This window comes from Kryptolebias marmoratus, linkage group LG8, assembly GCF_001649575.2.
Source record: "Kryptolebias marmoratus isolate JLee-2015 linkage group LG8, ASM164957v2, whole genome shotgun sequence".
Taxonomy (NCBI): Eukaryota; Metazoa; Chordata; class Actinopteri; order Cyprinodontiformes; family Rivulidae; genus Kryptolebias; species Kryptolebias marmoratus.
The window spans coordinates 28,817,170-28,827,266 of record NC_051437.1 but is presented as its reverse complement, the minus strand read 5'-3'; the positions used below and the strand labels follow the sequence as shown (position 1 = coordinate 28,827,266).

General features: G+C 48.6%; 1 protein-coding gene across 10 annotated transcripts in view; it reads left to right on the top strand.

The window, feature by feature from the left end:
- The window catches only part of plch2a (phospholipase C, eta 2a), a 103,469-nt gene that overhangs the window by 55,792 nt on the left and 37,580 nt on the right, over positions 1-10,097 (top strand). For 2 of the 10 annotated variants that reach the window (XM_037976916.1, XM_025002955.2), the window contains exon 1: positions 9,354-9,925. The exons of 5 other annotated variants lie outside the window; for them this stretch is intronic. In XM_037976916.1, coding sequence (XP_037832844.1) covers positions 9,685-9,925 — 241 coding nt within the window. In that variant the 5' untranslated portion in view covers positions 9,354-9,684. Of the gene's footprint in view, positions 1-5,945; positions 6,508-9,353; positions 9,926-10,097 lie in introns of those variants that run through there. 3 more of the 10 variants (XM_017441591.3, XM_025002952.2, XM_025002954.2) reach the window with 3 other exon arrangements.

Below are 10,097 nucleotides of genomic sequence, written 5' to 3'. Positions count from 1 at the left end.
GGATGGATGGTTGGATGGATGGATGGATGGATGGATGGTTGGATGGATGGATGGTTGGATGGATGGATGGATGGATGGTTGGATGGATGGATGGATGGATGGATGGTTGGATGGATGGATGGTTAGATGGATGGATGGATGGATGGCAGTTCTCCCAGCAGCCACCGCAGTCCCTACATAAGGCGGCCATGTTGGATTTTGAGGTCAGGGCTGCAGATAAATCTAAATGTTTTATTTTGAAAACTTGTTTCTGTTAAACTTTGTCTCAGCTGCCGTCTCTCGTCTCTGATTGGGTCGGTTTGTTGACAAAACAGATGAAGTTCTAAAACCTGGAGGCCCTAATGCACCCCCATACCATCAGAGAGGCAGGCTGACCTCAGAACAGTTCTCCTCTTTGGTCCAGAGGAGACACATCTGTTCACATCTGGCTTCTTCTCTGCCTGATAGAGCTTTAAGCAGCATCTGTGGAAGTGTTCCTGAGCAGAACCAGAACCAGTTTAAAGGTCGGTTGGGATGAATTTGTTGGTTTTTCAGGCGATGTTTAAACGTTAAAACATGCAGTGAAACTGGGACGATCTGTCCTCTCCGTCCTGATGTCCTCTCAGGAGACATTTGGCTACTCGGTGTCGGTGAAGACGTGGCGGAGCGTCCACCGGGGACAGACGAACACGCCTCGGGTTCCTCGGGTTCCTCCGGCTGATGAGGTGTTTGGCAGGAATGATAATTCTGTAAAAATGGCTGCAGGGCGAGAATGAAATCCCTTCCTGCGGTCAGAGAATCGGCTGCTGTTTGGGTTTTTAACCGCGGCCGCCAACACGCCGTCATCTTTCAACATTCTGACGTTTGATGGATGTTTGTTTTTCGGAGCTGGAGCCGTCCCTGATCAATATTCAGCTCGGAGGTTCGTCCCTCAGACGTGGAGACGTTACTGACGGGAAAATCTACGGCGTGTTTTTAATCCGTTTTATCCGTTTTATCAACAACATCTGAGGGAGACGGAGGTCTGTGGGATCACAGCCAAATCTGACGGCTGTAGTAGACAGCAGTGGTAGTAGCTGAGCGTTTTTTTGTTTTCTTATTTCTTGGATTTTCGAACACGTCCCGATCGGGAGCGGGTCCTCGTCACTTTATTGTTTAAAGAATAAAAGAGTGGTTAGATTTAACGGGTGTTTGTTGCCGTGGCGCTCGGAGCTCAGAGCGAATAAAAGTGGGTCAAAGCAGAAAAAGTCGCCTCCGGCTGGAGGAGGAAAGGTCGTCTCCTCAGAAAGGTCAAACCGCTCCTCGTCTCAGGGAGTTTGTCCTCATTTTTTATTCCTGGTACGATATTTTCTGTGGAAGGTCGGAATAAAGTCGGGCTGGCGTCATCGAAGGGTTAAACATGTGACTTTAGCCACACCCACCTGGTTACTTTCACCACCTGTCCACATGCGCCGGCTTTCCTTCGTCTTCGTCTTCGTCACGATTCTGAGCGTTTAAGGCAAGAATTACCTTCATGTCCCTGAGACGCCAGGTGTTCTTCTAGGGACAGACCTGTCCCAATGAGCCCAGAGGACGGCTGGTGTCCTTCTCAGGACAGACCTGTCCCAGGTGAGCCCAGAGGACGCCTGGTGTCCTTCTAGGGACAGACCTGTCCCAGGTGAGCCCAGAGGACGCCTGGTGTCCTTCTCAGGACAGACCTGTCCCAGGTGAGCCCAGAGGACGCCTGGTGTCCTTCTAGGGACAGACCTGTCCCAGGTGAGCCCAGAGGACGCCTGGTGTCCTTCTCAGGACAGACCTGTCCCAGGTGAGCCCAGAGGACGCCTGGTGTCCTTCTAGGGACAGACCTGTCCCAGGTGAGCCCAGAGGACGCCTGGTGTCCTTCTCAGGACAGACCTGTCCCAGGTGAGCCCAGAGGACGCCAGGTGTCCTTCTTCTTCTTGTAGCTTGTCCTGTGGGGAGGACATCGTTTTATTTTAGATTCCAGATACTTTTTAAAATTTCTTCTGTCTTGAAGGAAACAGAAAACATCTGAGGAGCTGCAGCCCGATAAAAACACGAAGCGTCCTCGCCAAGAAGGGGACGAAACAAGTGAAACGGGGGGGGGCGTGAGCGGGTACGAAACGACCAGAGCGACCAGACCTGGAGCCTGAACCACCGAGCTGGACGCCCAAAGATCAGAGGATCCTAAAACCAAGTCTCCTGCGGAAGAACCTCGGCGGAGTGGAAGCTGAAAGAAAGGCGATGAAGATGAGGAGATGAAGATGAGGCGATGAAGATGAGGTGATGAAGATGAGGTGATGAAGATGAAGAGTCCTGGAAACGACTCCTGATTAGAGATCCGAGGAGCTTCAGGCTGAATCTAAATCAGCCCGATAATAAAAAGCTAATGTGCTGCAGCTCAATCAGGCCGTTTAATGGTAAACATTAAAATCTCATTTCTGCTAAACGTCTCCTCTGTGGAGGAGGAGGAGGGACTCGTTGGGTGTCCTGTCGGCTGCCGGCGTTGGACCGTATTTGCAACAGTTCCCGACTCGGGCTCAGCGCCGGTTCTGTGGCGCCTCTCTGTGAGTCAGAGGTTAACAGATCCGCTGTTTGTTCCGACACTTCCTCTCATCTCACAGCGACGGAGCGCCCGTTGGTCCTCCGCCCGCCTGACCCGTCTCCTCCGAGCGCCGGTGAACCGGTCCTGGAACCAGAGGCCAACATCTGCAGCTCGGTGGTCCAGATGTTCCCTGCTGCGGCTCGGGGAAGAATTCACTTTCTTCTCCTGGGGTCTCCAGAGGACACGTTTTAATCTTCATCCACGCAGGCGGTTAAATCGGCAGCTCGGGGGTTTAATCCTGAGTCCCGGTGGGTCGGATGGCAGCATTTGTGACCGGATCAGAACCGACTCCTGTTTGCTTTAGTTCCTGACGCTAACGAGCCAATCAGGTGCAGACAGCCTCCAGGCGGGAGGCCTGGAAGAAGCCCTCGGAGAGCTCAAACCTCCGCCGAGGCGTCAGGTTAAAGAACAGAACGATCTGGGTCAGAATCCGGATCAGAACCAGGATTTAATCCCAACATTTCATCAGTTTTTACCTGATCTTTGCTGACAGACAGACGGACACGACCGGGAACTAAAGGGTCAGATGTAAGAGCAGAGACCTTTGACCCCATGAACCTTGAAATCCATGGTGATCACCCTCGACCGCTGTGGGGTTTAACACACGGAGAGTCAGACAGGAAACAGATGATTGTTTTTAGACAAACGGCTGCATCTTCGTCGCTCCTCCTCATCAGATGATCTCAGTTTGAGGCAGCGGGTGACGTGCATCCAAGTGTTTGGCTGTCGCCCGCCTCCTCCGGACCTCCTCGGCTGTTACTCATCAGCTGAAGCTGGAATCGTCGGCTGATGTCTCCGTGTTTCAGGAAAGAAGAGACGTTTCTTCGCTCGCCGCAATCCGACGGTTCAACTTGGACTTCAGGGTCACGACGAGCCACGTTTTTGGATTGAAGGAGGAGGAAACATGTAAAAACACTACATGTCCTGAAAACTTCAGTGTTTCCTTTATTTGTTCGTCGGGGGATTTGAAAAATACAAAACAAGTCTTATCGGTATTTAAAGGCTGCAGATTTTCAGTTCAGACCCAGAGATCCCTCTGAGCTTCGGCTGCCAACACGATCCGACGGAAAACCGCCTTAAAGTCGGATCGTCCCTCGTTGTCTCCTGCAGGATCAGAACCTTCGATGTAAATTCTCGTATTTTGGGTCAGTTTGAGAGAAACTCTGTGGTTCTGTTTGCAGCTCACATAAACACTGCAGGGTTTGTTTTAAACTGTAAATGGTCTGCACTTGTGTGGCGTTTATTTAGTTCAAGAACCCCAACGCGCTTCAGCCACAATCATCCACTGAGAATCACTTTATTTTGGAGTCTGGAGAAAGATTCGTCTCTTCTGGTTTGAGAAACGTATTTTTGCAGCTTCCTCTTCTTGTTTCCGTGACCCGGCTCGGCCCGTCGTCTGCCTGCTGCCCGTCAGCGGCCGCCGCTCTGACAGGAAGTGGATGACAGGACCTGAGCGGCGCCTCGCTGCCGCCTCCAGCGCTTCGTTGTCACGTTACGAAGCCTCAATCTCTGCCCTTCGTTGGGCGAGCAGCAATCACATTAAGTGCACGGGGGCATGGTAACGTGCACAGATTGAAGCTGCTCTGGCCCTAATATGTCTGCGGCCATGCAGAGGTAAATGTAATATCCTGCTCTTGTTATTTATAGCTGCCAAGAGGGAGCTGATTGCGCTCGCTCTCATTCGCTGATGCAAGAAAACCAAACGTCCTCCTTTCTGCTCCTTCCTGACGGAGCTTTAACTGGAAACGCTCCACCTGACCGAGGTTCTGCAGAACTCCGCAGAGTTTCCGCGACCGGACTCGGCACGCTGGCGTCAGATTTCATTATTTGCTCGCCCTGCAGTGAGAGGATTCATTAGCTGCTGGAGCCTGCTGGAACGGGTTAAAAAAAGGTTAAAATCAAGCTTTTATTTCCAGATTGCTCGCTCTGAACCGCAAAGCTTCAGCTCATAAAACAAAGAATAAAAAAATATTATTTAGCTTCAGCTTCTGAAGCTCCTTACAGGACGTGTGCCTGCCTGTTCGCTCAAAACTCCCAAACTTTCTACTTCCTTAAAGCTCAGCGGGAATTACTTTTAGGATAATCTAAGCTATGGCAGAAACAGGCTCTTATTGTGAAGGATAATTACTGGCTTTTCCAAATAGGACCAGGTTTAGAGCTCCTAACAGGACCGAGTTTAGAGCTCCAAACGGGACCAATTAGAGCTCCTAACAGGACCGGGTTTAGAGCTCCAAACTGGACCAGGTTTAGAGCTCCAAACGGGACCAGTTAAAGCTCCAAACAGGACCGGGTTTAGAGCTCCAACAGGACCTTGTTTAGAGCTCCAACAGGACCGGGTTTTCAGCGCCACAGCCACCTGACGCTGCAGCCTCCATGTTTGTTTCTGTCGGAGGACGCTAACTGAATAACAAGAAGCCGGCGTCTCCGAGTCCCTGATGAAATGTCCCCGCTGCTTGTCAGCTGGACTCCGAGGTCCCGGTGATTCCACCTGAACCGGCGGCACAAACAAGACAGAAACACCTCCTGCTCTAAAATTAGCCACCTGAGCGCTAACCCACTTTCCTCCGACCCACTTTTACCTTTCAGGCAGGAATTTTACTTTGTTGTTCAAGGTTATGAACTTATTTCAGGTCTGAGACTTGGAATCAGTTCATAAAGTTTGTTTGGGTTTATTTTATTATTAAACCTGTCTGCCTTCAGCCCACTCAGGAGTCGGACCAATAAAGCAAAGAATTTTATTGATTTTTATTCTTATTCATTTGCTCTTAAAGTAAACCTTTTCTCTTTCGTTTTGTCCTCTAAATCCTGTCGGTCCTGATGGTTCTCTTGGTACCTGTCTCCATTCTGTCTCCATTTGGTTCAAACTCAGCTGCTGGACTCTTTCTAATATGAATTTATGAAATCATTTGACGGCGTTTGCCATTTTCCTGCCTTTTTTCTTGTTTTATTGATCATCCAGTCAAACCAACCCAGCTATTTTTCTGATATGATTTAACGCTGTTCGTAAAGTCCTGTTATCTGATATTAATAATAACATTTATCTTTGTAGGACAAGTTGTTCTTCATCGTTAGATTAGAGATGAGAAAACTTACTGCAGAGGAAGGAAGGAAAAGGAAAGACAAAATAAAACAATAAAGTAAAAGAAATGAACAAGAAAAAGAAGGAAAGTCAGAGTGTTTCAGTTCCACGTTTTAAACTGTTGTCAGCAGTTCCTGATTTATTATTTTTAAATGCCAACCTGAAAAACAACATTTCCCATGAGGCTTTGCCCCAGATGTGTCGTTAAGGTGTCCAGGGGAGTGTAGTTTAAAAGTTTAGACAGGAAAACAAAGCTTTATGACAAACAGACACATCTTTTAAAGTGATTCATTGTCCAACTTTGACATTTATTTTTCTACAACAGATGGTGAAATGATAATTATAAGAAGTTTGATTAAACACAGATAGATTTGAACCGTAATTTACGTGTTCCGATCATTAATCGCGGAATAAACGCGTTTTTGTCCGAGAGTTTAGTTTTTCCGACTTTTTGACGTGTACCTGAAAGCGCCACAGGTGGTGGCACGTGCGCTAGCTAAGTACAGCGGCGTCCGCGAGCGGGTTCGGCTAACGTCCGGTGTTTGAAGGTTTCAAGGCGACTTCAGCTGTGATTTTCGGGGGTTAAATTTCATTTTCCGAGGCGGATTTTTTATTGTTTTATTTTATTTTTCCGTTTTCGGCGTCTTTGATGAGACTCGGACCGTCATTATGCCAGAATTCGCGGGTTTCCAGGATTCGGTTCACCTGAAGTTCTCCTCGAAGGTCCAGGTCTACGCCACTTGGTCCCGAGTCTGGGTTCGCGGGAAGGCCGGCGTGTTGCTCCGGAACAGCGGGCTGAGCCGTTTTCGTGTCCGGAACCGTAAAAAAGCCCAGCCCAGAGGCCACGGTGAGTCTGTTATTCATCGTTAGCCGCCATGTTGGGTGTTCGCGCCAAACTCCATTCATTTTTCTGCCGATTTTACGCTCATCCTAAAATAAGATTTTTATCCGTCTTATTTCAAATTTAACAGATTGTCTTTCGTATTTCGCCTCGCTGTTTGAATTACCAAGCTGTTCGGTTTAATGAGTGTCGGAGTGAGTGGAACAAATTAGCGGGGTAATGAAGGTGTCAGGGCGGAGGCGGGGCGCTGCTGACTCGGACACCGAGCCGCCGCGCTCCGTGGGCCGAATGGCTGCTCATCATTCCCGGGTCTAATTATAGATCTCTCCGTGGGAAGGTCAGGCGGGATTTCTGTGTTTTATTATTGTTATTGTTTCAGGGAAAGCATCCTAAATGAAAAGGGCTGGATCGTCACTGGTTGTGGTTTAGGTGGAAGCAGACCAGCTGCGGATCAGTTTTCAGTTTTTATGTTTTTTGTTAAAATGTTTTTTAATGTTTTCCAGTTTGAGGATCAGGGAGAATCTCTTTCTGCTCCTGCTGACAGCAACACTGTTAATCCTGAGTTTTATTTATTATTTTAACAAACTACATGAGTGAAAACCTGCAGCTCAGTCAGGAGGTTGATGCTCGGATTGGTTTTTATACTTTTAAAAATATTAAATATTTTCCCCACAGAAATACTCAAAGATTTCCTCAGAAACATCCTGTTAAATCTGCTTCAGCTGCTGGTTGTTGTTGACTTTGGCTACTATTAGCTTCTATTTAATGTTTGCCTACTTTTAGCTTCTAGTTAACGTTTGCCTACTTTTAGGTTCTAGGTAACATTTTGTTGCTTTTAGCTTCTAGTTAAGGTTTGGCTGCTTTTAGCTTCTAGTTAACATTTGACTGCTTTTAGCTTCTAGTTGATGTTTGGCTACGTTTAGTTTCTAGTTAACATTTGGCTACTGTTAGCTTCTAGTTAATATTTGGCTACGTTTAGCTTCTAGTTAATATTTGGCTATGTTTAGCTTCTAGTTAACGTTTGGCTACATTTAGCTTCTAGTTAACGTTTGGCTACGTTTAGCTTCTAGTTAACGTTTTGCTGCTTTCAGCCTTTTGCTGCCTGTTGCTTGCCTGTTTTAGCTTTAGCTTGTAGATGGCCTTTAGCTGATTTCAGCTATCATTCTGCTTCATTTCGGATTGATTAAAGTTATTCTGATTGCTACCGTTAGCTTTTAGCTAGCCTTTTGCTGCTTTCGTTTGCTTCTTTCACCTTTAACAGCCCAGTTTTAGCTGCTTCAGCTCATATGAAGTTCCTCTGACTTTGAGTCGTTTTCGGCTGAAATTAATTAATTTTTGTCTCTGAAGAGGTCGAACGCCGGGCCCTTAACTTGTACTTCCTGTTTTAGCTCCTCTGGTTGTGCTGCTTCGTTTAGTTTTTCCTTTTTCAGCTGATATTTTTGTTGTTCGGTCTTCGGTCTGAGCTGTCAGCCTGTCAGAGTTCTTGTGCATGAAGCGGAACCGCCGGTCGCAGGTCCAGTTGAGCGGGTTGGACTCAGAGCGGCGTTCCCGGCGGTGCTGCGTCCTGCCGTCACGTTCTGCGGAGAAGACCCGAGTGTCTGCTGAGGATGAAGGGATGAAGGATGAAGGATGAGGGGATGAAGGGATGGTTTCATGTAGAGCTCGGGCACGACTCTGGGACCTGTGTGGAAACATCACAACCTTCAAAAGCCTGAGGACTCAGCGTGTTGGAAGGATCCTGTAGAGAGAAATCCATCTTCTGTTGGACATTAAGACCTTTCCGTCCTCCGTGAGAAGACAGGAAGTCGTCTCTCAGTCAGGACAAAAATTGTCATTTTGTTCAAAATCGTGTGATTGGTCAGAAGTCGTTGTGGGCGTGGTTATGAGCTTTTAGGAGCCATTTTGCTTCTGTTCCAACTGATAAACCTCTGAGCATAAAGACCGCAGAGACGCCGGCGGCTCTTCAAGGCTGCGGCGGGCGGGAGGAAGTGCACTTCGGCCGGGCGCCGTCAGGACACGCTCCCTTTGGCGTGTTCTGTCTCAGTCGGTTTAATAAACACGTCTGGTCGTGGCGAGGGAAGCAAACATCTGTACGAGGACAGGCGGGAAGAAACCCGCTTTAATGCCGCGGGAGGAGCTTCCTGGGAGCTCGGATCCGAGCGCCTCGTGGATGATGGACGGCGTATCAGAACCACGTGACCACGAACCGACTTCCTGACTTCTTCTGTAACCTTTAGTCCCACCCAATCAGAAAGAGAGGAACAAATACGACGGATTAAAATGTAATAATGGCGGCTGACGTTGTTTCCCTACGATCCTAGAACCTGTTTTTGCCGTCGTGGTTTATTTTGAAAGGGTCATAAAAGAGGAAACTGCAGCTCAGCTTCACTGTCAGGATCTGTGAGCGGATTCGTCCACGTCGGCCCGGGGAAAATGAAGGAATGTTTCAAACCTTGGATGAGTTAAATGTAACTCGGCCGTTTAGACGCCGTCAGCTTCGAATCAAAAACAAACAAACAGCTGAAGTCAGAGTAAATAAACAAACACAACCCGACCTTCAGCTCGGCTCGGGACGGATTGTGTTCAGACTACCAAACTAATTAGTTTTCAGCACTGAAACATTATTTGAATTGTTAAACAGGCTCCAGGTTCGGTTCTTTAAGGGACAGCTGGTCTCGCCTCGCTGAGTCTTCAGGTGAAACCTCAGGGTTCTGTCTCGCCCCGCCGTCCTCCCGCTCTGATTTTCTGTGGCTCAGTGAATTTCACTCGACACATTTAGTAAATCTCCTGACCAGGATTACAGCTTCCTGGGGATTTAGGATTTCTGCCTGACGAACACATGTTGGGCGGTTACCTTCGTTTGTTGGCGTCTCCTCCGCGAGAAGCCCCAGGAGCTCAGAGCTCAGGTCTGCGGATCTGCGGCGGGAAGAAGGGCCCGGCGCGAAGATAAGTTGGTGTTTTTGAAAGCACATCGCTGCGTCGTTTGGGTTTGGAGAATAATGAGTTCTGCTGGAGAAGCGTTGAGAGATTATTGACTAACTGTTGATACCGTTTGGAGTCGGAGGCGATTCGGTTTCCTTTGAATCCAGAACAGAAACTACAGATTTTAATTTCTTTATTTTTCCCCCAGTAAGAGCTCCTGCAATAACAGAGAAATATCGGTGAAATCTTTGCTGTAATAAGATGAGCACATCTAAGAGAGCGAGCCTCGGCTCGTTCGGCCCGGTGTCCTCGGCCCTGATGTGTCCTGCCGCCGCCGCCGCCACCGGAGACAAGCCCGGACCGCCGGCCAGAGGGGCCTTTTCCCTGCCGGAGGTCCGGTGCGAGGACCGGAAGCAGAGCTCTCTGGGCCGCGTGGTGGAGGAGTTCTTCTGGATCGGCAGCTGCATCATGGCGTTCTCCAAGTGGCGGCTCGGCTACATGGGTAAGGTCGGGCGGACGAACCTCGGAGGGTCCGGGTGACGTCACCCAGTGACCCAGCGCAAACAGGAAGACGCTGTTTCCATGCTTTTAGCTCAATCAGTCGTTTCTAACTTGATTTAAACGTTGGCGTTTTGTAATTACTGCTGGCGCCGAGAGATGACGGGGGGGGGGGG